Below are 22,576 nucleotides of genomic sequence, written 5' to 3'. Positions count from 1 at the left end.
ACACCCGTGTGTATAAACCACGGATTAGTGGTTATGTAATCTTTATCAACAATCATACATCGCTGTCGAAAAAAAAAAAAATCAACAATCATACTTTAGGATGATGTCTTATAATGTATACACTCAACAAAGTCAATACTCTATTATGTTAGCGTAGCCATTGATATGTTAAGATTGTTAACCAAACATATTCCGAAAATGTGTACTCCGTAATATTTTGATCTTGGGCAGTACTCTAGAATTGGTTAGTATCAAGAATAAACATAACAGATAATCAATTGTAGCTCAAAAATGTTCCCTTCTCTCAAAGTTGGAGACTTAAGGGTATCTTGATGATTTATTTTTGGATAATTTTTTCAGTTTAATTTAAATGGCTGAGGACCTTATGAAATTACTTGTATGAAATCCGAAACCTCAAAAATCTCTCAAAAATTGTGGATATTAGCCTTTAATTTTGGAATTTTTTGACTTTTTTTCACCCGGAAATAAAAATTGCCGAAATGTTTGTCATGGTCCCTAATAGCCTCCGGGAATCCAATGGGCTAGATGGAACCATCCAATTTGCCTTTAAACGACCAATTTACCAGTTTACATTCTTTACAACTTGCACCGATTTAACTAATTTAACTCGAGCTTACCACAAACATTTATGACAACATGCAATGATCATATATGAATTCATTCAAACGGCATTATATGACCCCATGATGTATCTAATAAAATCTCATTTCTTTTCGACACCTAGCCTCAAAACCTTCGAAATTTCTCAAAAAAGTGTGGATATTAGCCTTAAATTTAGAATTTTTTTTTGACTTTTTTCGCCCGAAAATTAAAAAATGCCGAAATGTTTACTATGGTCCCTAATACCCTCTGAGGTCCAATTGGGTGGGTGGAACCATCAAATTTGCCTTTAAACGGCCAATTTACCGGTTTACAACTTGCACTGATTTCATTAACTCAAGCTTACCACTAACATCTATGACAACATATAATGATCATATATGGTTCCAAACGGCATTATATGACACCTAGATGTATTCCCTGAATTCTCAAGATTTTGCGACATCGGGCACCGAAACCTCCAAAATTTCTTAAAAAGCGTAGACATTAGTCTTCAATTTTGGAAATTTTTGACTTTTTATCGCCAGAAAATAAAAATGGCCGAAATGTTTACCAAGGTCCCTAATACCCTCCAGTAGTCCAATTGGGTGGGTGGAACCATCCAATTTGCCTTTAAACGACCAATTTACCGGTTTACAACTTGCACCGCTTTCATTAACTTAAGCCTATCACAAACATTTATGACAACAAATAGTGATTATATATGGTTACAAATGACATTATATGACCCCGAGATGTATTCCCAACAATCTCAAGGCTTTTTAATACCGAGCCCCGAAATCTCTAAAAGTTCTCAAAAAGCGTGGATTTTGGAATTTTTAGACTTTATTTCGCATGGAAATAATAATTGCCAAAATGTTTACCATGGACCCTAATACCCTTCCAGAGTCCAATCGGGTGGGTGGAGCCATCCAATTTGCCTTTAAACGGCTTATTTACTGGTTTATAACTTGCACCGATTTCATCAACTCAAGCCTACCACGAACATTTGTGAAAACAAATAATGATTATATAGGGTTCCAAACGGCATTAAATGACCTCGAGATGTATCCTTTAGAATTTCAAGACTTTTCGATAGCGGGCCCCGAATCCTCCAAAATTTCTCAAAAAGCGTGGATATTAGCCTTTAATTTTGAAAATTTTGACTTATTTTTCGCCCGGAAATAAAAATTGTCGAAATGTTTACCATTGTCCCTAATGCCGTCCGGGAGTCCCATTGGGTTGGTGGAACCATCCAATTTGCCTTTAAACTACCAATTTATCGATTTACAATTTGCACCGATTTCATTAACTAAAGCCTACCACGAACATTTATGACAACAAATAATGATATTATATGGTTCCAAACAACATTATATGACCCTGAGATGTATCCCCAAAATTTTAACACTTTTCGACACCAGATCCCGAAACCTCCAAAATTTCTCAAAAAGCGTGGATATTAGTCTTCAATTTTGGAATTTTTAACTTTTTTTCGCTTGGAAATAAAAATTGACGAAATGTTTACCGTGGTTTCTAATACCCTCCGGGAGTCTAATTGGGTTAGTGGAACCATTCAATTTGCCTTTTAACGGCCAATTTAATAACCTGTGTTACAACTTGCATGGATTTCATTAACTTAAGCCTACTACGAACATTTATGACAACATATAATGATCATATATGGTTCCAAACGGCATTATATGACTCTGAGATGTATCCCCTAAAATATTTATACTTTTCTACACCGGGCCTCGAAACCTCCAAAATATCTCAAAAAGCGTGGATAATTTAGACTTCAATTTTGATATTTTTTTTATTTTTTTCCCCCGAAAATAAAAATTGCCGAAATGTTTACCATGGTCCCTAATATCCTCCGGGAGTCCAATTGGGTGGGTGGAACCATCCAATTTGCCTTTAAACGACCAATTTACTGGTTTACAACTTGCACCGATTTCATTAATTCAAACCTACCACGAACATTTATGACAACAAATAATGATCATATATGGTTCCAAACGGAATTATATGACCCCGAGATGTATCCCACAGAATTTCAAGACTTTTCGACACCGGGCCTGAAACCTCCAAAATTTCTAAAAAGTGTGGATATTAGTCTTCAATTTTGATTTTTTTTGACTTTTTTTTCGCCCTAAAATAAAAATTGACGAAATGTTTACCATGGTCCCTAATACCCTCCGAGTGTCCAATTGGGTGTGTGGAACCATTCAATTTGCTTTTAAACGGACAATTACCGGTTTACAACTTGCACCGATTTAGCGGTTTACAACGGCCAATTTAATTAACTTGCACCGAACCCGACTTGAATCGAAATTGACCCAAACCCGCTTTAACCCGTTAAAACCCAAATTTAACCCGACTTGTTACTAACCTGACCTGAATTCAACCCGACCCGAATTTAACCCAACTTATTACAAACCCGACCCGAAATCAACCCGGCTTGTTATTCACCTGACCCAAATTTAACCTGACTTGTTATTCTTCCGACCCGAATTTTACCATACCTATTACTTACCCAGCCCTAAAATTCAACTCGATCTGTTACTAACCCGACTCGAAATAAACATGACTTGTCATTGACCCGGCCTAAATTCAACCCAAATTGTTCCTGACCCGATTTCAAATCACCTTAAATGCAACTTAGACCACCTTATTATTGTTGATCAAAGCATTTTGTCTTGGGAGACCAAGTCGGTCCAGGCCAGCAAAAGAAAAGAGCATCATCCTCAAATTTAAGAGTTAATTATAGTATATATTTATTTGTTGTATGGTTAAAGGAGATAATTAGCTTTCTAAATTGTAGAATATAGTTCGTTCCCTAGTATATTGCCATATATATTATAGTCAAAGGAAATAATTAGCTAGATAAAAATGATAATTATCTATTTATTATACTTAGTTGAACCCGAATGTGACCTGACTTGAAAATGACCCGACCTGATTGTAACTTTTGATTAGGGGATTTTTATCCACCAAGCACCGTTTGACAAGTGGACCAACCAGGTTCCGCCACGCGTCCTCCATGGACCACTTAAGACACGCCACGTGTCCACCCATGCCAAATGGGACAACCGGCCATCAAGGCCCATTTCAGTCTAGAAGCCCGATCGGCCCTAGGTTTACCTTAAACCTAGAGAGTTGCACGCTTCCCAAGGCTATAAATACTCGATTAATCCTCATTAATCAAGGGACCGAATAATTGACAGAACACACTAATAACCGGCTGATCTCGCTAGCAAAGCAGATTACCTACATTAAATACTCTCACCTAGAGAGACCTTATTACTTTAATTTCTGTATTAATTACTCCTTAATCAGGTACTAACTTGACCGTTGGAGGCGGAGCTCTCAGGAGTCTCCGTTATTTTGCAGGTACAGGCGTCCGGTTCCAGTCTCGGAATTGTAACTCTCCCGCAGGACATCAGAAAACCCCGAAACATTTGGCGCCGTCTGTGGGGAGAGTACTTCAGAGATGGCATCCAAGTCTGTACCGACTCCAGAAGAGAGGCGTCCCCTAGACGACCCTCAAGTTCAGTCGGACCATGATACCGAAAGTGAATTTGAAGTTGAAACTCATACAGCTCCAGACGGGACCCTAAGGGCCCGCCGTACCCGTCATACTGAAATAAGGGAACGGGAGTATCTTCAAACAGGAAGCGAGCCAGCAGGCGCACCGCTTGCTCGGCAACAGCCGACTGATGGGTCTGCTCCGATCACAAGGAACGAACTCATGACCTTCATGAGGGGATTCAAGGGAGAGATCCAAGAGTTGATCAACAAAAAACCGCCTGCTTCAGTCAAAGAGCAGGCGGCCAAAAAACCTTCCACTTCACTGAAGAGGAAGCCAGTTCAAGGGCGAGAAGCGACTCCCCATCCTAAATCTAAGAAGCGGGAGCCGTCTGCTCTTGATTTCACAAAACTCCGTTATCCTACGGGAAATAGGAAACCGGTTCGTCATATTCAGGCGGACGGGTCAAAGCAAACGTTCACAGATGCTCGGCACCTGCTAGAGCAGAAGAGGAGTGACCGATTATCAGAGTCGGCTTCTACTTCAAATTTTCAGGACAGTTTGCGAAATGCCTCGATGAGGCCAACTCAGTCGTACCATGAGAGTCAGTCAGGCGGCACCTCCCGACAGTCTGGCTTTCATAGTGCGCAGGCGGTACCAAATTTGCCATTTGTGCCGCAACAACAATATTTTATGCAGCCACCTCCATTTGGTGGACCTGCAGCAAAAAACGTCCAACCTATGGACTGGCAGCTACGGCTGCTTAGACTTGGTGAACAGCCGTCGGCCTTCTCCAAGGAAATTACTGAAGCCGCTCAGCCGGCCAAAGTAAAAAATGTTTTAGTAGGCGCCTATGATGGCACTACTAACCCGGAAGACCATCTGATGGCATTCACCAACCTGATGTACCTTCAAGGGTTGGATGATCCCACTTGGTGCAAGTGTTTCCCAGCAACTCTCAAGGGAATTGCACAGCAATGGTTCGGCAACCTGCCGACTGGTTGTGTAAACAGTTTCAGGACGCTTGCTTACTTATTTGCCTCCAACTTTGCAATGAACATCCCTGCGAAGAAAACGACCCTTGATTTGGGAACAATTCAGCAGGGTGAAAAGGAGGGGCTTCGTTCCTACATCAGGCGGTTCAACCTGATGAGAATACAGATTCAAGGGTTACCGGATGAGGTAGCTTATACTGACTTTTTTAGAGGTCTCAAAGACGGGTCTACCTTCAAATTTGATTTAGTTCGAAAAAGGGTGGCGACTCTTCAAGAGGCCTTGATTGAAGCAGAAGCCTATATACAGGCGACTGATCTGTGTACAATGAAACAGTCGGACGGGAAGAGGTTCGACAATAGAGAAGGACGACAGAAACAGTCGTCCAACAAAGATGAAAAAAGAAAAGGGGTCTGGGCGGCTGATTCCTCTAAACAGCCGGCCAAGAAGAAAAAGGAATTCAAACCATACTCCCCAAAGTATGTGTTTAACAAGGATAACCAGTTTATCCTAAAAGAAATAAAGGGACGGCTCTCAATTGAGAAACCGCTCCCCATGAAGGGTTCTGCGAGCAACCGGAACCAAGACAAAATCTGTGCTTATCATGATGACGTTGGTCATCACACCAACGACTGCATTAGTCTCATGCGGTACCTAGACCGCTTGGCTGATCAAGGTGATCTTGACACTTATGTCAAGAAATCTACGGGGAATACTTCCTCAAAAAAGCAGTCGGCCAAAAAGAATCAACAGGCCGACAGTTCCGATACAGATGATGCAGTCGTCTACACCATTGCAGGCGGCTTCTCAGGAGGTGGCCCCACTATTAGGGGCAACAAAGATAATATAAGGCGGTTAGATGTAAATTCCGTTCACCAAGAACGACCGTCCAAATATACATTTCCTGAGATTGTCATCACTGAAGAGGATCTAGGAGGAATAAGGGGGCCGCATGACGACCCTCTCGTTATTGAATGTAAAGTGGCCAACCAGAGAGTTGGTCGAATCCTCATAGATACTGGGAGCTCTTCAGATCTCATCAGCAGCAAATGTCTGTCAAAACTGAAATATCAGACGGACTGCATACATCCGGCCTCCCACCCTTTAATAGGGTTTGGAGGAGGAGTCGTCCACCCACTGGGACGAGTTGATCTACCCGTCCGCCTGGGCGAAAAAGGGGAAGGACGACACATGGTAGTCCGATTCCTAGTTGTAGAGGAACTCTCTGCCTACAACATGATTCTGGGTCGCCCAACCCTGAATAGTGCCAAGGCTGTTATAATCCCGTCACTTATGCTGCTTAAGTTTGAAAGGGACAATGGAACAGTCGGCTCCCTAAGGGGAGATCAGAGGATGGCCCGAGAGTGCTATCTCTCGGATGTCAAACCCACTGCTAAGGCCACTGGGTCAAGTGGAGAAAAAACAGACCTTGACAATGTCAAGGAAAGTGCGCCTGTTCAAGAAACAGGCGACAGAAAAAGAAAGGCGTCCCAGACAGAGTCCGCCAGAAAGGCAAGAAAATAGCAATCACTGGCAGAGGACCGGCCGGATGAGTTCCGCCCTCAGCCGGCTGGTGAGCATACGGACCTGATATTAGACGACTCCCGCCCTGACCGATCAGTCAAAGTTGGGACGACTGCTCTGAGAAACCTTGGTGATGACTTTCACAACCTGTTGAAAGAATACAAGGACATCTTTGCATTTGAAGTCCATGAAATGCCAGGCATTAGTCCTGATCTGGCAGTACACAAACTCGCTGTGGATCCGAAAAAGAAGCCGGTACGGCAAAAGAAGCGGAACCATGGTGAAGAAAGAGGTCAGGCGGCCGCCGCCGAAGTCAAAAAATTACTTGATGCAGGGTTCATTCGGCAATGTTACTTCCCAGATTGGGTTGCAAATGTGGTACTTGTTAAAAAGCCGAATGGCACCTGGCGAATGTGTGTAGACTACACAGACTTGAACAAGGCGTGCCCCAAAGACAGTTACCCTCTGCCCAAAATTGATAACCTGGTCGACTCAACAGCCGGCCATGCCTTGATGAGTTTTATGGACGCCTATTCTGGTTTTCATCAAATTCCTTTGTGGAAGAAAGATCAGGAGAAGACGGCCTTCGTCACTGATCAGGGATTATACTGCTATACGGTCATGCCGTTTGGTCTTAAGAATGCCCCGGCTACATTCCAACGAATGATAAACACAGTGTTCTTTGATCAGATTGGGAGAAACGTCGAGGCATACATTGATGATATGATTGTTAAGACTAAACTTCAGAAAGATCATCTGACGGACCTCCGAGAAACTTTCGCCACACTCAGGCGGCACCATGTCATGCTCAATCCCAAGAAATGTGTATTTGGAGTTGAGTCTGGGAAATTTCTCGGATTCCTTATCAACCAGAGAGGAATAGAGGCGAACCCTGAGAAGGTACAGGCGGTCATTGACATGCAGTCGCCTCGTACCGTCCGAGAGGTTCAGAAGTTAACAGGTTGTCTGGCGGCCTTGGGAAGATTTCTAAGCCGATCAGGCGACAAATGCCTATACTTTTTCCAGGCAATTAAGAAAAAGGCAAGGTTTGAATGGGGGCCGGATGCTGAGGCCGCCTTCCAGAAATTAAAGGTTCACTTGCATTCCTTGCCAAGGCTGGTCAGCCCTTTGCCCAAAGAAAATCTCTACATGTACCTGGCCGTCTCTGATCATGCGTTAAGCGCGGTGCTCCTTGCTGAAAGGGACGGCTGCCAACTTCCGGTCTACTTTGTCAGTCACGTACTGAAAAATGCCGAGTTGAGGTATCCCCTAGTGGAGAAATTTGGTCTTGCACTATTCATGGCTGTTAAAAAATTGAAGCCCTACTTTCTGGCACATGAAGTCGTCGTGTATACCGACCAACCGATCAAGCGGCCCCTTACCACCATGGAGTCCTCCGGACGAATGATCAAATGGGCCATAGAAATGCAGAGTCTCGAAGTTACTTTCGAGCCTAGAAAAGCAGTGAAGGGGCAAGCCTTTGCTGACTTTATTGTAGAGATGACTCGTCCTCCTGACTCTCAAGTTCCAGACCAAGTCTGGAAGGTATATGTGGACGGAAGCTCTACTTCAAACGGTTGTGGAGCAGGCGTCGTATGTCAATCTCCAGAGGGCGACAGGTTCGAGTATGCTCTACGCTTCAGTTTCCAGGCTTCAAACAATGAGGCAGAATATGAAGCTTTACTAGCCGGGATCCGCATGTGTAAGGCGGCCGGGGCAAGGAAAATAGACGCCTGTTCTGATTCACAACTGATAGTGAGTCAGTACAATGGCGAATACGAAGCAACACATCCGGCCATGATCAAATATTTACAGGCGGTCCGACAAGCAGTCGGCTCCCTTGAGGATTTCCATCTGATCCAAGTACCGAGATCAGAAAACAACCAGGCAGATGCACTCTCGAAATTAGCATCATCCGCCTCCTCCGATACTCCTCGAACTGTGTTTTGGGAAGTGATGGAGAAGAGAAGCATCGAGGAAAATCCTATTGGAATTCTAGACAGAAGCTCAACCTGGATGGATTCAATCAGGGCATATCTGACAAACGGTACACTGCCGGATGATCCTCAACAGGCGGCATCACTGAAAAAACGAGCCTCCTGTTTTGAAATGATACAGGGGGAACTGCACAAGAGGGGGCACCTTCAACCCTTCTTAAAGTGTGTTACTCCTGAAAAGGGACGAGAGATACTAGATGATCTTCACTCTGGTTTCTGTGCTTCCCATATAGGTGGTAGGATGCTTGCTCAAAGGGCAAGGCGGCAGGGCTACTTTTGGCCTACTTTGGAAGCAGATGCAATGGAGATGGTGAAAAAATGTGACAAGTGCCAAAGGTTTGGCAAATTAATTCACCGTCCGGCTACTGACCTCACTACCATTCACAGCCCACTACCGTTTGCTAAGTGGGGCATGGACATTCTGGGTCCATATACGCCTGCTACAGGCGGCAGAAGGTATATACTTGTTGCCGTTGACTACTTCACTAAATGGGTAGAGGCGGAGGCTGTAAAGGGAATCAAGACGAAAGATGTAATTTCATTCATTTGGAAAAACGTCATCACTCGGTTCGGGGTTCCCATGTCTATGGTTTTTGATAATGGTCCCCAATTTGAGACGCCTGTTCTCAAAAGCTGGTTGGGAGACCAAGGAATTGGACATTACTTTGCATCTGTCGGCCGTCCACAAGCAAACGGCCAGGTAGAAGCCTTTAATAAAATCATCTCAGACGGTCTCAAGAAAAAAATTGAACGAGCAGGCGGCCTATGGGCAGATGAACTACCACATGTTCTTTGGGCCATTAGGACGACTGAAAAAGGGGCGACTGGAGAAACTCCATTCCTCCTAACTTATGGTGCAGAAGCTGTTCTTCCAATAGAACACTACGAGCCGACTCTTCGAGTAATGCTATATGACGAAGAGGCAAACTGGGAAGCTATGCGCCTGACATTAGATTCACTTCCTGAAAAGAGGGGCAATGCTGTTTTGCGCCATGAAATCTACCGCCTGAGAATGACTAGATCATACAACAAGAAAGTGCACAGGCGTCCACTCAAAGTAGGGGACTTTGTACTTAGAAAAATGGAAGCAGTTGGTAGGGCTAACGAGTCTGGCAAACTAACTCCCAACTGGGAAGGACCCTACCGAATCTATGCGGAAGTCAGGGACGGTACCTACCGTCTGGAAACACCAGACGGACAACCGTTGCCTCGAACTTGGAATGTAGATAACCTTAAGAAATATTTCTTTTGAATGATGTAAAGTAAAGAGCTACTTAATAAAGTTGGCACTTACTATTCAATTTTGTATTACGAGGGGCATGCCGTCTGTACCTTTACAGTCGGCTACTCTCCATTGAGTTTTTTCACTCTATCTTCAGAGGGGCATGCCGTCTGTACCTTTACAGTCGGCTACTCTCCATTGAGTTTTTTCACTCTATCTTCAGAGGGGCATGCCGTCTGTACCTTTACAGTCGGCTACTCTCCATTGAGTTTTTTCACTCTATCTTCAGAGGGGCATGCCGTCTGTTCCTTTACAGTCGGCTACTCTCCATTGAGTTTTTTCACTCTATCATCAGAGGGGCATGCCGTCTGTACCTTTACAGTCGGCTACTCTCCATTGAGTATTTTACTCACAATACTTAGCTAAAAAGATTAGGGCCTGGCCGACCCTGTGCCTAACAGGCGGCTACCCTTCTTTGACTTAGCACCTACGTTCACCAAGAACTTACCAAGGCCACCGGCCGAATGATCAGACCAGGCGCCTAGTCAACTGATCTAACTTTTAAAAACTAATCCGACCTGTCCCAACATTATAGCAGGCGTCCGGCGGCATCCATTCGGATGAAATTCGTCGCAGAGAGCAGCTCCCTTTTGGGTGGAACATTGTTCTATAAACTAATTACACGGCACCTATACGACTGTCCCAAAGGGCAACCACGTAGCCGTTTTTGAGACAAGGATAACTCTATCACTAACCAAACCAGTGGTAGCAGTTGACATCTGAGTCAGATGACCGCCTGTATTACTTGGGATAAATGCAGGGGGTACCTATTGAGATAATAGCCAACAAACATTGGCGAATCAAGGGGTCTAGCCGGCCTACGCCGCCTGGTACCTCTACTTCTCAAACAAAAGTGACGGCGACTGAGTAACTCCAAAGTTAACTCATAGTCACTCCTTCAAATTTGGTATGGAACCTAAAAAGTTTGAGTCGTCCGCCTGTTTTATACAAACAAGGGCACTCGAACCCCTATTCCTACTGGATAACCTATTGAGTTAATAGCCAACAAACATTGGCGAATAAAGGGGTCTAGCCGGCCTACGCCGCCTGGTACCTCTACTTCTCAAACAAAAGTGACGGCGACTGAGTAACTCCAAAGTTAACTCATAGTCACTCCTTCAAATTTGGTATGGAACCTAAAGTTTGAGTCGTCCGCCTGTTTTATACAAACAAGGGCACTCGAACCCCTATTCCTACTGGATAACCTATTGAGTTAATAGCCAACAAACATTGGCGAATAAAGGGGTCTAGCCGGCCTACGCCGCCTGGTACCTCTACTTCTCAAACAAAAGTGACGGCGACTGAGTAACTCCAAAGTTAACTCATAGTCACTCCTTCAAATTTGGTATGGAACCTAAAAAGTTTGAGTCGTCCGCCTGTTTTATACAAACAAGGGCACTCGAACCCCTATTCCTACTGGATAACCTATTGAGTAAATAGCCAACAAACATTGGTAAATCAAGGGGTCTAGCCGGCCTACGCCGCCTGATACCTTTACTACTCAATCAAGATTGTGACGAAGACTAAGTAACTCCTATGTTAACTTAATAGTCACTCAAACTTAGTACTGAGCCTAAAAGGTACGAGTCGTCCACTTGTTTTTATAAACAAAGGCTCTCAACCAATACTCTTGCTAGGTTAACAAATAACAAATTAGAGGCCAACATTGGCAATAAAGGGAAACAACCGGTACCCGCCGCTTGTTTTCCTACTTAAATTCCTTGGCTACTTGGTAATTCTATTTACTTGGTCAAATTGAATAAAGAGTTCGAATACCGATTGATTAAATGGCCGACTGATCATCTATCCTGGAAACAGACAACCAGTCGTCCAGGGGCATAGGCGGCATACTTACTATTTGTACCTGTCTTAACGTTCGGCCATACACAACAGTCTGTCTAGTGAGCAAATTTCAAATACTTAGACAAATTTGAACAAAAACAAAAAATTTGATTAAAATGAGCCGGCCATAAAAGACCAGCAGAATATTCAAAACCCCGGCCCCCTGGCCGGGTAATTACAAAGCAAACGGCACGCAGGCCGTGAAAAGAAAAAATATACTTAAAGCTTAAGAAGGGGGCAGTTCAGTATCAGCAGCAGCCGCCTGGTCAGCACTCTTCTTGCTGGACTCGGCCTTAGCTGCATCATCTTTTGATGCCTTACCCCCAAGTGGCACAAGCGCCACAACAGCCTCTTCCTCCTCCAACGCAACGTCCATCGCCTCTTCTTCAGCAGCCGCCAGGATCTGTTGATTATATATTTCCGAACACTGGCGGTACGTTCTTTCCCATGAGGCAAAGTCGGCACTGGGGAACAGTCGTTCCCAGGTCATGCGTTGGATTTGGGCGGAGTCTTCCACCATCTCCCGGACGAGCTCTTGTTTCTCTTGCTCGGCCTTGTCCGAGAGCTCTTGGGTAAGACTCTTCTCCTGGTTCACCAGGCGTTCTTTTACGTTAGCCAAAGATTTCTCCATGGCTTCGTAAGAGTGCATTTTCTGACGAAGGGGCTTCAGCTCGGCTTTAAGTTTGGTGACGGTCCCCTCCAGCTCGTCAACCTTCTTTTGGGCCGCCTCTAGCTGAGCCCGAACAGCGGCGGTCGCCTGCGCCTGATAATAAAGAAGATCAATGGTCAGTACTTCATTTTGGGCAATTTGAAACATTGCTTTATCACAGCTGGAGGCGGCCATAGCCTTTGCGGCCTTTACCTCTTTGTTTTTCCGATCAATCGGCTTGCGAAGGCTGTTGACTCGGAGCAGGGCCTAAGTACAAAGAAAAACAGGCGTCAGTTTCCAATCATAAGGGTTAACAGGCGTCCTGGAACTTCAAAAGGGTATACCTCAGCTAGGATCCCCGAAATTCCATCGAGGTCAAGGGTGCCGGCACCCTTGACCGCCTCCCTGTCAGAGGGAGGAACTACTTTAACCATTGACTTGGCTACCTCAACCAAGTCAAGTCCCTGGGGGCCGGCTGCATTAAGCAGAAGGAAAAACAAGTTAGACCTAATCAAGAAGGAAGCAAGAGTGAGTTTTTACAAGCAAGGGTCCATACATCTAGGCGGCCCCGCTTGGGTTTTTGAAGAAGTGGCCGGCTGCTTCTCAGCCGCCACTGTTTTCCTGGAAGACCCAGGAGAGCTTGCAACAGTCGTCCTCCGGGCCTTGGGGTCCGGCTGTTGCGAGGAAGAAGCCCTTGGAGTGCCAGACTGAAAACAAAAAGAGTTAGTATATGCATAATACAACTTAAAGGGGAAGAGTTTTCAAAGCTTACCAAGGGTGCCTCCTTGCTGGGGGAGTCGGCGTACGACTGCTTCATTAGCGAAACCCGCAGCATGGCCGCCGCAGTCTTAGATGCTGTTATTTTACTCATGGCGTCGGCTGAAAGAAATAAACAGCAAAGTTAGTAAAAATCCCAAGTAAACAAGGCGTGAACAGAGTATTCGTCAGGCCGGCTACCTCTAGAGCACCGACTGCCGAGGCCACAGGCGGCCAAGAAGTACTCATCATAGAGCCACTTGAAGCTCGGGACGCAGTGTAGGGGTACTTGCTCTCGTACCCCTGAAGTAGAGTTCACCCTAGTCTCTACTTTGAAGAGTCCTTTGTCTAGGATCTCTCTTTTAGCCTTTGGGGGAACAGGCGGCATGCTGCGGCCGCCTGCAAGAAGAGGCGGATCCCTGTTCCACTTGTTAAATCGTTTGTTCAGCTCCGTGTCTGAACTCTCGATAATAAGGAAGGTGTTCCGCCAATCCTTCCATTTGTTTGCCTTACCTCTCGTCATGAGGTAACCCCTGTGGCTTGTTAGTTGATACCAGCCGGTACCTCCCGACTTAGGGGTCCGGCTGAGATAGTTCATGTGGGCGAAAGCCTCAAAACTTGGCTCCACCCCGTTCAGTTCGCACCCGGCCACATAGCCGAGTACGTTTACCCAAGAGTTGGGGGCTAACTGCCATAACCCCAGATCATACCCATCTAAAATCCGCTGAACAGCCGGATGTAATGGGAAGCGCAGACCAGCTTTGATGGCCGCCACATAGCAGCCAAAACAGCCGTCACCATAGCTGGTACCAGCCGGCCAGACGACAGTATCTTCTGGATCCGGCACAAACAGTAAATACTCCGGGCCCATTTTGTGGTTAGCAATAAAGCTCGCCACGTTGTCTCGCATGGTTGCGATCCGGCCCCGGGGCACCCTGCAGTAGTAGGGGGTGTTTTCCTCTCTGTAAGAGGCGGACGGCTCTGCCCAATTATCCCCCTTCTCCACTGCATGGGAACTTCTCGCCTCTTGTAGGCGGTTATGTTTTTCTTCTGAGTCAGAAGAACTGTGGTCAGAAGAGCTGGAATCGGACTCGTCCCCTGACGAGTCCGAAGAGGACGACTCCTCCCCTCTCCTAGAGGGGCCCGCCTCCTCTCCCTTAGAAGGAGCAGAAGGTAAATTGGACATGTCCACGGTTAGATGAGAAGGGAACACCTTGGTCCCTCTCTCAGAACTGTCAGCTTGACAGTCGCCTCGTTCCACATCTGGCGCCTGGTCAGATGTTTCGCTAAGGAGTACCCTTTGGGAGGAGCCGTCTGAGTTTGATATTCTAGCAGTCTTTTTTGTTCTGGCCATCACGTTCTGCATAGACACAGATTCAGTCGGACTTTGTATAAAGGGCAAAGATGGGTCCAGAAAAGGGCAGGCGGCACTCCTAGTCCTAGATTCAGCCGTCCCCGGTGACCGGCTGATCACTAACTTAGGGCGTGTCGTGTGCTTCCATGGTGCCATTTCAAAAAATAAAAAGAAAATTAAGAGTAAGAGAACTGAGTTACCTGAATGGATGACAGTTGATGAAGTCCTGAAAGTTCGGGTCAGTCGGCTTGTCAGAACAGGCGGTAGGCAGAAAAAGTCCGAAAATGTCAGAGCAAGTTCAGGGGTCCGAATGTTCTCGCAAAAATTCTCAAATGTGAAAATGACCGAAGTCAGCACTTCCTTTTATAGGCAAAATGAGAAGGCGAAGGGTCGCCTCCGAATTCAAATTTGGGCGGGAGAGTCTCCCGGCCGTCTGCAAGGTGACACCTGTAACGGGCCGTCGCCTGTCACCGTGCGACGCCTGTCACAGGCGACACGTGACCAGTCGCGTGCCACCTGTGAGGGGCAAATGATTAGGGGATTTTTATCCACCAAGCACCGTTTGACAAGTGGACCAACCAGGTTCCGCCACGCGTCCTCCATGGACCACTTAAGACACGCCACGTGTCCACCCATGCCAAATGGGACAACCGGCCATCAAGGCCCATTTCAGTCTAGAAGCCCGATCGGCCCTAGGTTTACCTTAAACCTAGAGAGTTGCACGCTTCCCAAGGCTATAAATACTCGATTAATCCTCATTAATCAAGGGACCGAATAATTGACAGAACACACTAATAACCGGCTGATCTCGCTAGCAAAGCAGATTACCTACATTAAATACTCTCACCTAGAGAGACCTTATTACTTTAATTTCTGTATTAATTACTCCTTAATCAGGTACTAACTTGACCGTTGGAGGCGGAGCTCTCAGGAGTCTCCGTTATTTTGCAGGTACAGGCGTCCGGTTCCAGTCTCGGAATTGTAACTCTCCCGCAGGACATCAGAAAACCCCGAAACAACTTTCAAATTATTGACTTGAACATAACCCGACTTGAATCCGAGAATGACCCGACTTGGAAATGACCCAACCTGATTATAACCAGCAAATTATTCACTTGAACCGAACTCGACTTGGACCCGAGAATGACCTGACTTGAAAATGACCCAACCTGATTATAATATGCAAATTATTTACTTGAACCGAACCCGACTCAAACACGAGAATGACCTGACCTGATTCTAACCCGCAAATTATTGACTTGAACCGAATTCGAGAATTACCCTAACCTGTTTTATCCTGCGAAAAACCGAATTAAAGTTGACCTATTGTTCACCTGACCCGAATGTAACTCGACCTAAACCCGATAAGAAGTATAACTCGACGTAACCCGACTCAAGCATGACCCAACCCGAACCTGACCCGCATAGGTTATGAAAATAATCAGAATTGACCCAACCCAACCCACTCTTACCCGACCCGTTTACCTGAATTGACAGCTGTAGTATGAATTATGATGCCTCATATTCTTCTAATAGAGGTTTTTTTTTTTTTTTTTTTTAAATAGCTCTTCCAATAGAGGTTGTGTCCATTGTAGACAATAAGATTTGACCATTTAAGAGTGATTATATTTTTTATTTTTATTATTTTTTCAATTTTTAACCTGAAAGAATCACAAATTTTACACGTGATAAGTCATACCGTATGATCAGGTTACTTATTATGAGGTTCCTCGATCGATTAAGGGTACTTTGAGGTCTAAAACCCTTAACCAGTAAACCTTCGGAAATTTTGCTCCCATTTTAAGAACTTAAATAACATAACAAAATATCGGTGGATCTCTCTCCTAATTACCAACCAGGTACTCTTTTATAATCTCTCTCTTTTAAATTGTTCGATCACTTACTTGAATGATTTTAGGTAGTGTTTGGATACTAGCATTTCATTTCAAATTCGGAATTTCAAATATGAAATTTCAATTATTTGATTTGATCAATTAAGCAAACCCTAGCTCACAACTCACAAATTTACTCTTTTTAATTCATTTTTATTTGTCGAGTTATATTAATTATTTGATTTGATCAATTAAGCAAACCCTTGAATGATTTTTTTTTTTTTGGTTCTTGTTTAAGGGAAGACAAGAAAATGGCGAGAGGAACAATACCTGATAAATGGTCAATGAGGCTTCTTTGGCTTTGTGCTCTTGGAAGTGCAGTTGGTAATATGTTCTTTACTTATTTTTTCGTCCTTTCATTCAAATTGTTGTTGTTGTTGATTTTAATTGAAAATTATACAGGTTTCTACATGGTTGCTGTGGAAAGGCAAATGCAGAATAGAGATAAGATGATGGCTGAATTGGGCAACATCGAATCGAATGGCGGTTCGAGTGAGGATGTTTAGCTTGAATCAAGATTCAAGAGTAATACATCTTTGAGAATTTGTGTTGATTTGTTTTTTGAATAATCTGATTGAGACTTTCTTTGTTTGTTAATCAAAAGTTGTTCAGTTTCGAATTCACTTGAAATTTTATACTTGAGCATACTGTGTTTTGATGATTCGAAGTTGTTTCTAGGTTGAGAAAAGGATTCTGTATTGCATAATTCATAAATAATACAGTAAGATTGAGAATTCAGAGGGTAATTTTTCTACTCTTTTGGTTCGGAAATAGTTGTCACATTATCGGCGTGCATTTCCTGTCAAAAAAAGCTTCAGACGATCCTTATTTCAGATGTAACCTGTTCATACACAACCTACTTACCTGCATATCATCCTTGGTCGATTCTATAGAACCTGTTTCCTTGTGTAAGGGATCTTTATATCAACCAATGCCAACATTATATCGAAGAAAATTGGGACAAAAGATTTCATTATTACAACAGCTATTACAAGATAATTTTACAGCTGAACTAAAAGGATATACTCATTTACATGATACAAACACGGTTTTTGGATCCTATAGTCACAAGCCAAAATCATTTGCACCAAAAAACGCAGTGCTGAATTGTCTTGTGTTCAAGTCACTAACATCGTAGGATCCAAAGCGATCAAGCCACTGAGTAGGGCTTGGGGTCTCAATTTCTTCCACCCATTCTGAAGTCATATCAATGTCATCAAGCTGGATTGGATCCAAGTCAAAAGACTTGCTCCTCGGTCTACCTAACTTGAGGTTGTAATTTATGTAGACAAGATCGTTCAATGAGTCTTTGTCGATTTTGTTCCTCTTCTCGGAATGAATTTGCTGAAATGCACTCCATTGCTTGTCGAAGGTTGGAGTACTGCAAACTTGACTAAGGATTCTTATGGCTGCTTTTTGCAAAACTGGTGTTGAATCTCCATATTGCTCCCACCATTCTCCTGTAAAACATGTCCGAATCAATTAACTTCAAGGCAATAATTTTACCTAAAAGACGAGCTTCAGTGCACCCACAGGACAAATGAACCACCAGTCGATCAATTTTGCAGAAAACCACAACATACCAAGAACACGATGTGATTATGGAAGGGAATGGTGTAAAACTACGGGATTTGGGTATTGCATAGGGAAATTCCTTGGCAAATGTCAAATGAAGTACTTAGCATGATAGATTGATAGCAGTAAAATTTCAAGAATGGTGAATCGATACATACCAGGTGAAACTGTATCACGTGCTTCTTTAGCTAGGTTACACCCAAACATTCCAGTTGCTCGCTGGAACAAAAGAATTTGATTTGTGATATTTTGCCTTAACTCAGGTGTTGGAAGCAATTTTTCCAAAACATTGAAGAAGTCTTCTTTTATAGCAGCTAAAAACTTGACTTCAGGGTTATACTGGATGCAAGGATTCAAAAATGCTCCAGCTGAATGTAATGATGTGTGAAGCTGGTTGTGCCAGCTCTTGTCCACTATATCTAAGAACGTCTTGCACTTGCTCTCATCCATAATATAGTATGTCCGTATCGATTCTTTGGCCTTTGTCATCAGCTCATAAATGAACCCAATTGCAGGTTTACCGTCAGCTACTTCCCTCAGAATTCTTAAGAATGGCTCAGAAATAGCAATACATTCTTCAACTGCTCTCCAAAATTCATTATCATCCAAAATTGATGCACAGGAAATGCTCTGTTGTTTGTTTACACAAGCAGAGTTTACAGAATATTCGGCACTATTGACCATAAGCTTCAGCTTACTCCTTTGCTTAAACAATGCTTGCAGAGAGAGGAAACTAGAAACAGCCTTGGTAATGCCTGTTCTTAATACATCCTGGCCAGCAGTAAACTTTTTCATAAATTCAAGCAAAGACGTACTATTGTAGATAAATCTTGTGATAGTTTGTGCCTGTACAATACATCTATTCACCCAGTCAATCTTGCAAAAATCTTCAAGTATCAAATTTACGCAGTGAGAAGCACATGGGGAAATAAAGATCGTTCCATAGTTCTGCAAAATATGGTTTGCCACACCTGAGTAACTGAGTGCCCCATCGACGATTATCTGCACCACACTCTCAGGGCCGATTTCTTGAATGACAGAATCGAATAAATCAGCCAAAGATTTAATGTTCTTGTAATAAGAAGAGACATCTACCGACTTGTGAAAGAAGGTTCTTGAAGGGGAAGAAACCAAAAAGTTGACCATTGCCCGGGACTTGTTATCAGTCCATGTGTCTGCAATAATTGTACAGCCTGTTCTGACCCACTCGTTGTCAGTGTCCTTCAACCCCAGATTCACTTTGGACTTGATCCTTTCCAACCATTTAGTCTTCAGTGTTTCAGCAGAGGGTCCAGAAAATCCCGACCCACATTTTCCTATTGCTTCAATCATTTGCTGGTAAGATGAAGATCTTGCCACACTGAAATCCAACTTATTCTCGAAGAAAAACAAAGCAATACTTTCCTCTGCATTTTCTTCATCACTTGAGGAGGAAAAATTATCTATTTGGTTCAGTGCAGGAAACCCTTTTGCAACAGGAGATGATGTCTCCACAAACAACAGAGGTTTATTTGGGAGAATACTGCCTGGAGAACTAGTTTCTCCAAGCTTTGGCTTCTTAGCAACAGGAATTTCTCTAATGTCGTCTTTTGCTGCAATGATAGCCCGAACTCTATCGGTTACATCGTCCCTTACTTTGCTGCATGGATTCACTCCTTTACTGGGAAGCCGAGACAAATGATGCTTTAATCTACTGATGCCCCCATTCAAAACTCTTAAACAGAACTTGCATCTCACCTTATTCCCATCCAGCTTATCACCATACTCCCAACAGACATCCTTTTCACGAACCACTAACACAAAATGAATGCAAATCAATCTCTATATATTAACAAGAGAAAATGCCTCACTAATTTGTTAACGAAACACTTCATACTTATAGAAAGGCATCAAATGACTTGTAACTGATTTACTATCTGCAAGAGCAATCTGTATGCTCATTTGTTTATACAACAACAAAGCAACACACATGATGTGAGCAAACACTGATTAGCCCAACACAGGCTGATCAACGAAGGTGTCGATTAGCAAAGTTTATTATGTAACATCTAACATACCAAGTAGTTATGTATTCATATTTCATACTGGACTGGAAAACAAACATGTGCTTACTTCTGATGACTGATGCCGAAATGCATAAGCATAGCCCATCTATTACGATTTTATGGTAGTCTGCACTTTACAGAATAAATGAATAATGTATGACTTTGCATCTTTTGCACCAATATGTTCTGATTTCTGCAGGACATAAAACTTGTCAGACCGATATCGAATCTGAATAAGCATCCACAAATAACTGCAATGCAGCAATTATACAACTGACCATTCCGAAAATTCATACTTATACAACTTTAGCAAAGGCTTACTGTTATATGATTAATTAAAAACACTTGAATATCATAAGAAATGTACATTCTACTGGATTAAGCTAGATGTAGAATCTCATATACCCCAAAAACATCATATTACATTTACATGATTGGCAAAGTTTTTAAACTACATCCATTATCTATGTCAGTCACATTCGTTTTCTATTTCAGTCACATTCCAAATAAAAAGTGCACTTGATACAATTATTCTCGAATAATGTGACAACAATCCGATTCAATTTGAGGGGTGTGAGCTCGGAGTTCCTTTAACTCCATAACCAATTGCAAGATTATTTCAGTCAAATTCAATTAATTTCAAAAAAAAAAAATCCCCAATTTTATACTAGAATCCTACACAAAATTACTACATCAGAAAAACCCCATTTCAATCCAAGAGTATATACTCTAGCTCAATATTGAATTAACGTTTCTCATAAGAAAGATTCATTGATTGATAGTTAATTTCATGATGATCTAATTAGGAAAATGTTAAAAAATAGAGATAAATGAAAAAAAAAAAAAAGAGAAAATAAGGAGAAGAGAGATTGATGTAAGAACTTACAATTAGAGGAGAGAGAAAGAGATAAACGATTTGCAGATTCCGACGCGATATTTTGACGCAATTTTAGGTTTTCATTCTATTTTTCACCTTTGTAAGAATACGTTTCTTTGCTTATTTCGTGGGTCATGATAATATCGTGTTGCGGGGATGTTTGTTTTGACTTTCGACTAAAATTGATCTCGTATAATATGGGCCTGTATAGCTATCATTCATGATCGGGTTTGTGGTTCAAGTTCGGGTATGGGTTGAGTTATGTTGAATTTATGTATATGGAGTACTCGTAATGTTTAGAGCTAACAACAGTTGATGAAACATAAATTGAACATTAAAATAAATAAATTAGTGTTAAAAAATATATTATGAACCGTCTAATAAAATAGGTCGACACTACACCATTACTTAAATAGGTTTTTCTGAATTAACACACTAAATCTGCCTAAGAAAAATAACCAATAGTTGGAAATGGACATAAATATTGTATTATGCAAGATTAATTGTTATTTTTTTTATATAGTGAAACAACCCTATACTTTTCGGGCATGGAAAAAAAATTAGGTTAGTGACAAGGGTTTTTGGTGTGAGATTTCATAACCTATTTATCCTTGAGGATGACATGGTACGACACACACACGTTTGTCAGTTATACCACTCTAGTAGTTAGGGTACTTTGTCAATATAGGTCAATTTGAATGCAAACTGAAGTAAAGTTATTTATTATTTTGATTCGAATCGATTATAATTTATAGTCATCTGATGTGCAATTTAAGATGGTTTGGGTTTAGAAAAGATCTATTTATATGTATTTTAAGTTCATGTAGGTTTCATTTGGTTGCTTCGAGCGAGGAGAGCAGGTGCATAATTGCATATAAGACTTGAAACTTAGGTCCACCCACATTTTTCACAATCTATTTACTTATCAATACAAATTTACAAATAATATTGAAGGAAGTCAAAGTTGATTGGTTTATTTACCGGATATTAAACCGTCAATGTAATAAGAACGAAGAAATCACAATTTTTATAGGGGGTTGTTAAACGTCGCTCCCCTTTTACTAGGCATCGCGCGCATTTTTTTAAGATTTTCCATTTTTACCCCTATCAAATAAATAGCCACGACTCACTTCACGGTACTCACAACTCTCGTACTTCACTCTCATACTCTCATTTACTCTCATTTTATTCTCTAAAAAAAATTAAGTAAACTCAGGAAAACAAAAAATTTGATTACAATAATAAATTTGATAAAATAATAATACTAATTACTCTAATCACAAAATTAATACTAATCATAATATAATAATAATAATAATAATAACAATAATAATAATAATAATAATAATAATAATAATAATAATAATACAAAGATTACAATAGTAAATTTGATTAATTAATCAATTTAAGAAAAAAAGAAAAAAGAAAAAGAAAAAAAAAAGCACTACATACATCCGCCCAAAACATTAGGATCCACCTTGGTGGATCCTAATTTTTTAAGTGGATCTACCTAGGTGGATCCTAAAATTTTAGGCGGATGTTTTATTTCAATTTTTTTAAAAAAAAAGTAAGACGACTTATTACGGAATTCTCCGACGAAACTTTCGGTGTCCGAATGTTGTCGACATCCATCATCCTAAATCTGTTGCTAATGCTTAATA

At 42.2% G+C, this 22,576-nt stretch overlaps 1 protein-coding gene and 1 long non-coding RNA gene across 2 annotated transcripts; one reads left to right on the top strand and one right to left on the bottom strand.

The window, feature by feature from the left end:
* The first annotated feature begins 16,239 nt into the window (after window positions 1-16,239).
* On the top strand, window positions 16,240-17,164 carry LOC110729517. Its single transcript, XR_002512921.1, has 3 exons — window positions 16,240-16,385; window positions 16,657-16,742; window positions 16,821-17,164. It is a non-coding gene; the product is annotated as an uncharacterized LOC110729517 (long non-coding RNA).
* Window positions 17,165-17,373: 209 nt separating this feature from the next.
* LOC110729516 lies at window positions 17,374-21,173 on the bottom strand. Its single transcript, XM_021909249.1, has 4 exons — window positions 20,925-21,173; window positions 20,106-20,231; window positions 18,152-19,786; window positions 17,374-17,878 (listed from the first exon to the last, which is right to left on the bottom strand). Coding segments are annotated over exons 2-4 (2,031 nt in total). The 5' UTR covers window positions 20,107-20,231; window positions 20,925-21,173; the 3' UTR covers window positions 17,374-17,483.
* Between the last annotated feature and the right edge of the window lie 1,403 nt (window positions 21,174-22,576).

Source organism: Chenopodium quinoa, unplaced genomic scaffold (assembly GCF_001683475.1).
Source record: "Chenopodium quinoa cultivar QQ74 unplaced genomic scaffold, ASM168347v1, whole genome shotgun sequence".
NCBI classification, from domain to species: domain Eukaryota; kingdom Viridiplantae; phylum Streptophyta; class Magnoliopsida; order Caryophyllales; family Amaranthaceae; genus Chenopodium; species Chenopodium quinoa.
This window is presented reverse-complemented; position numbering and strand designations above follow the sequence as displayed.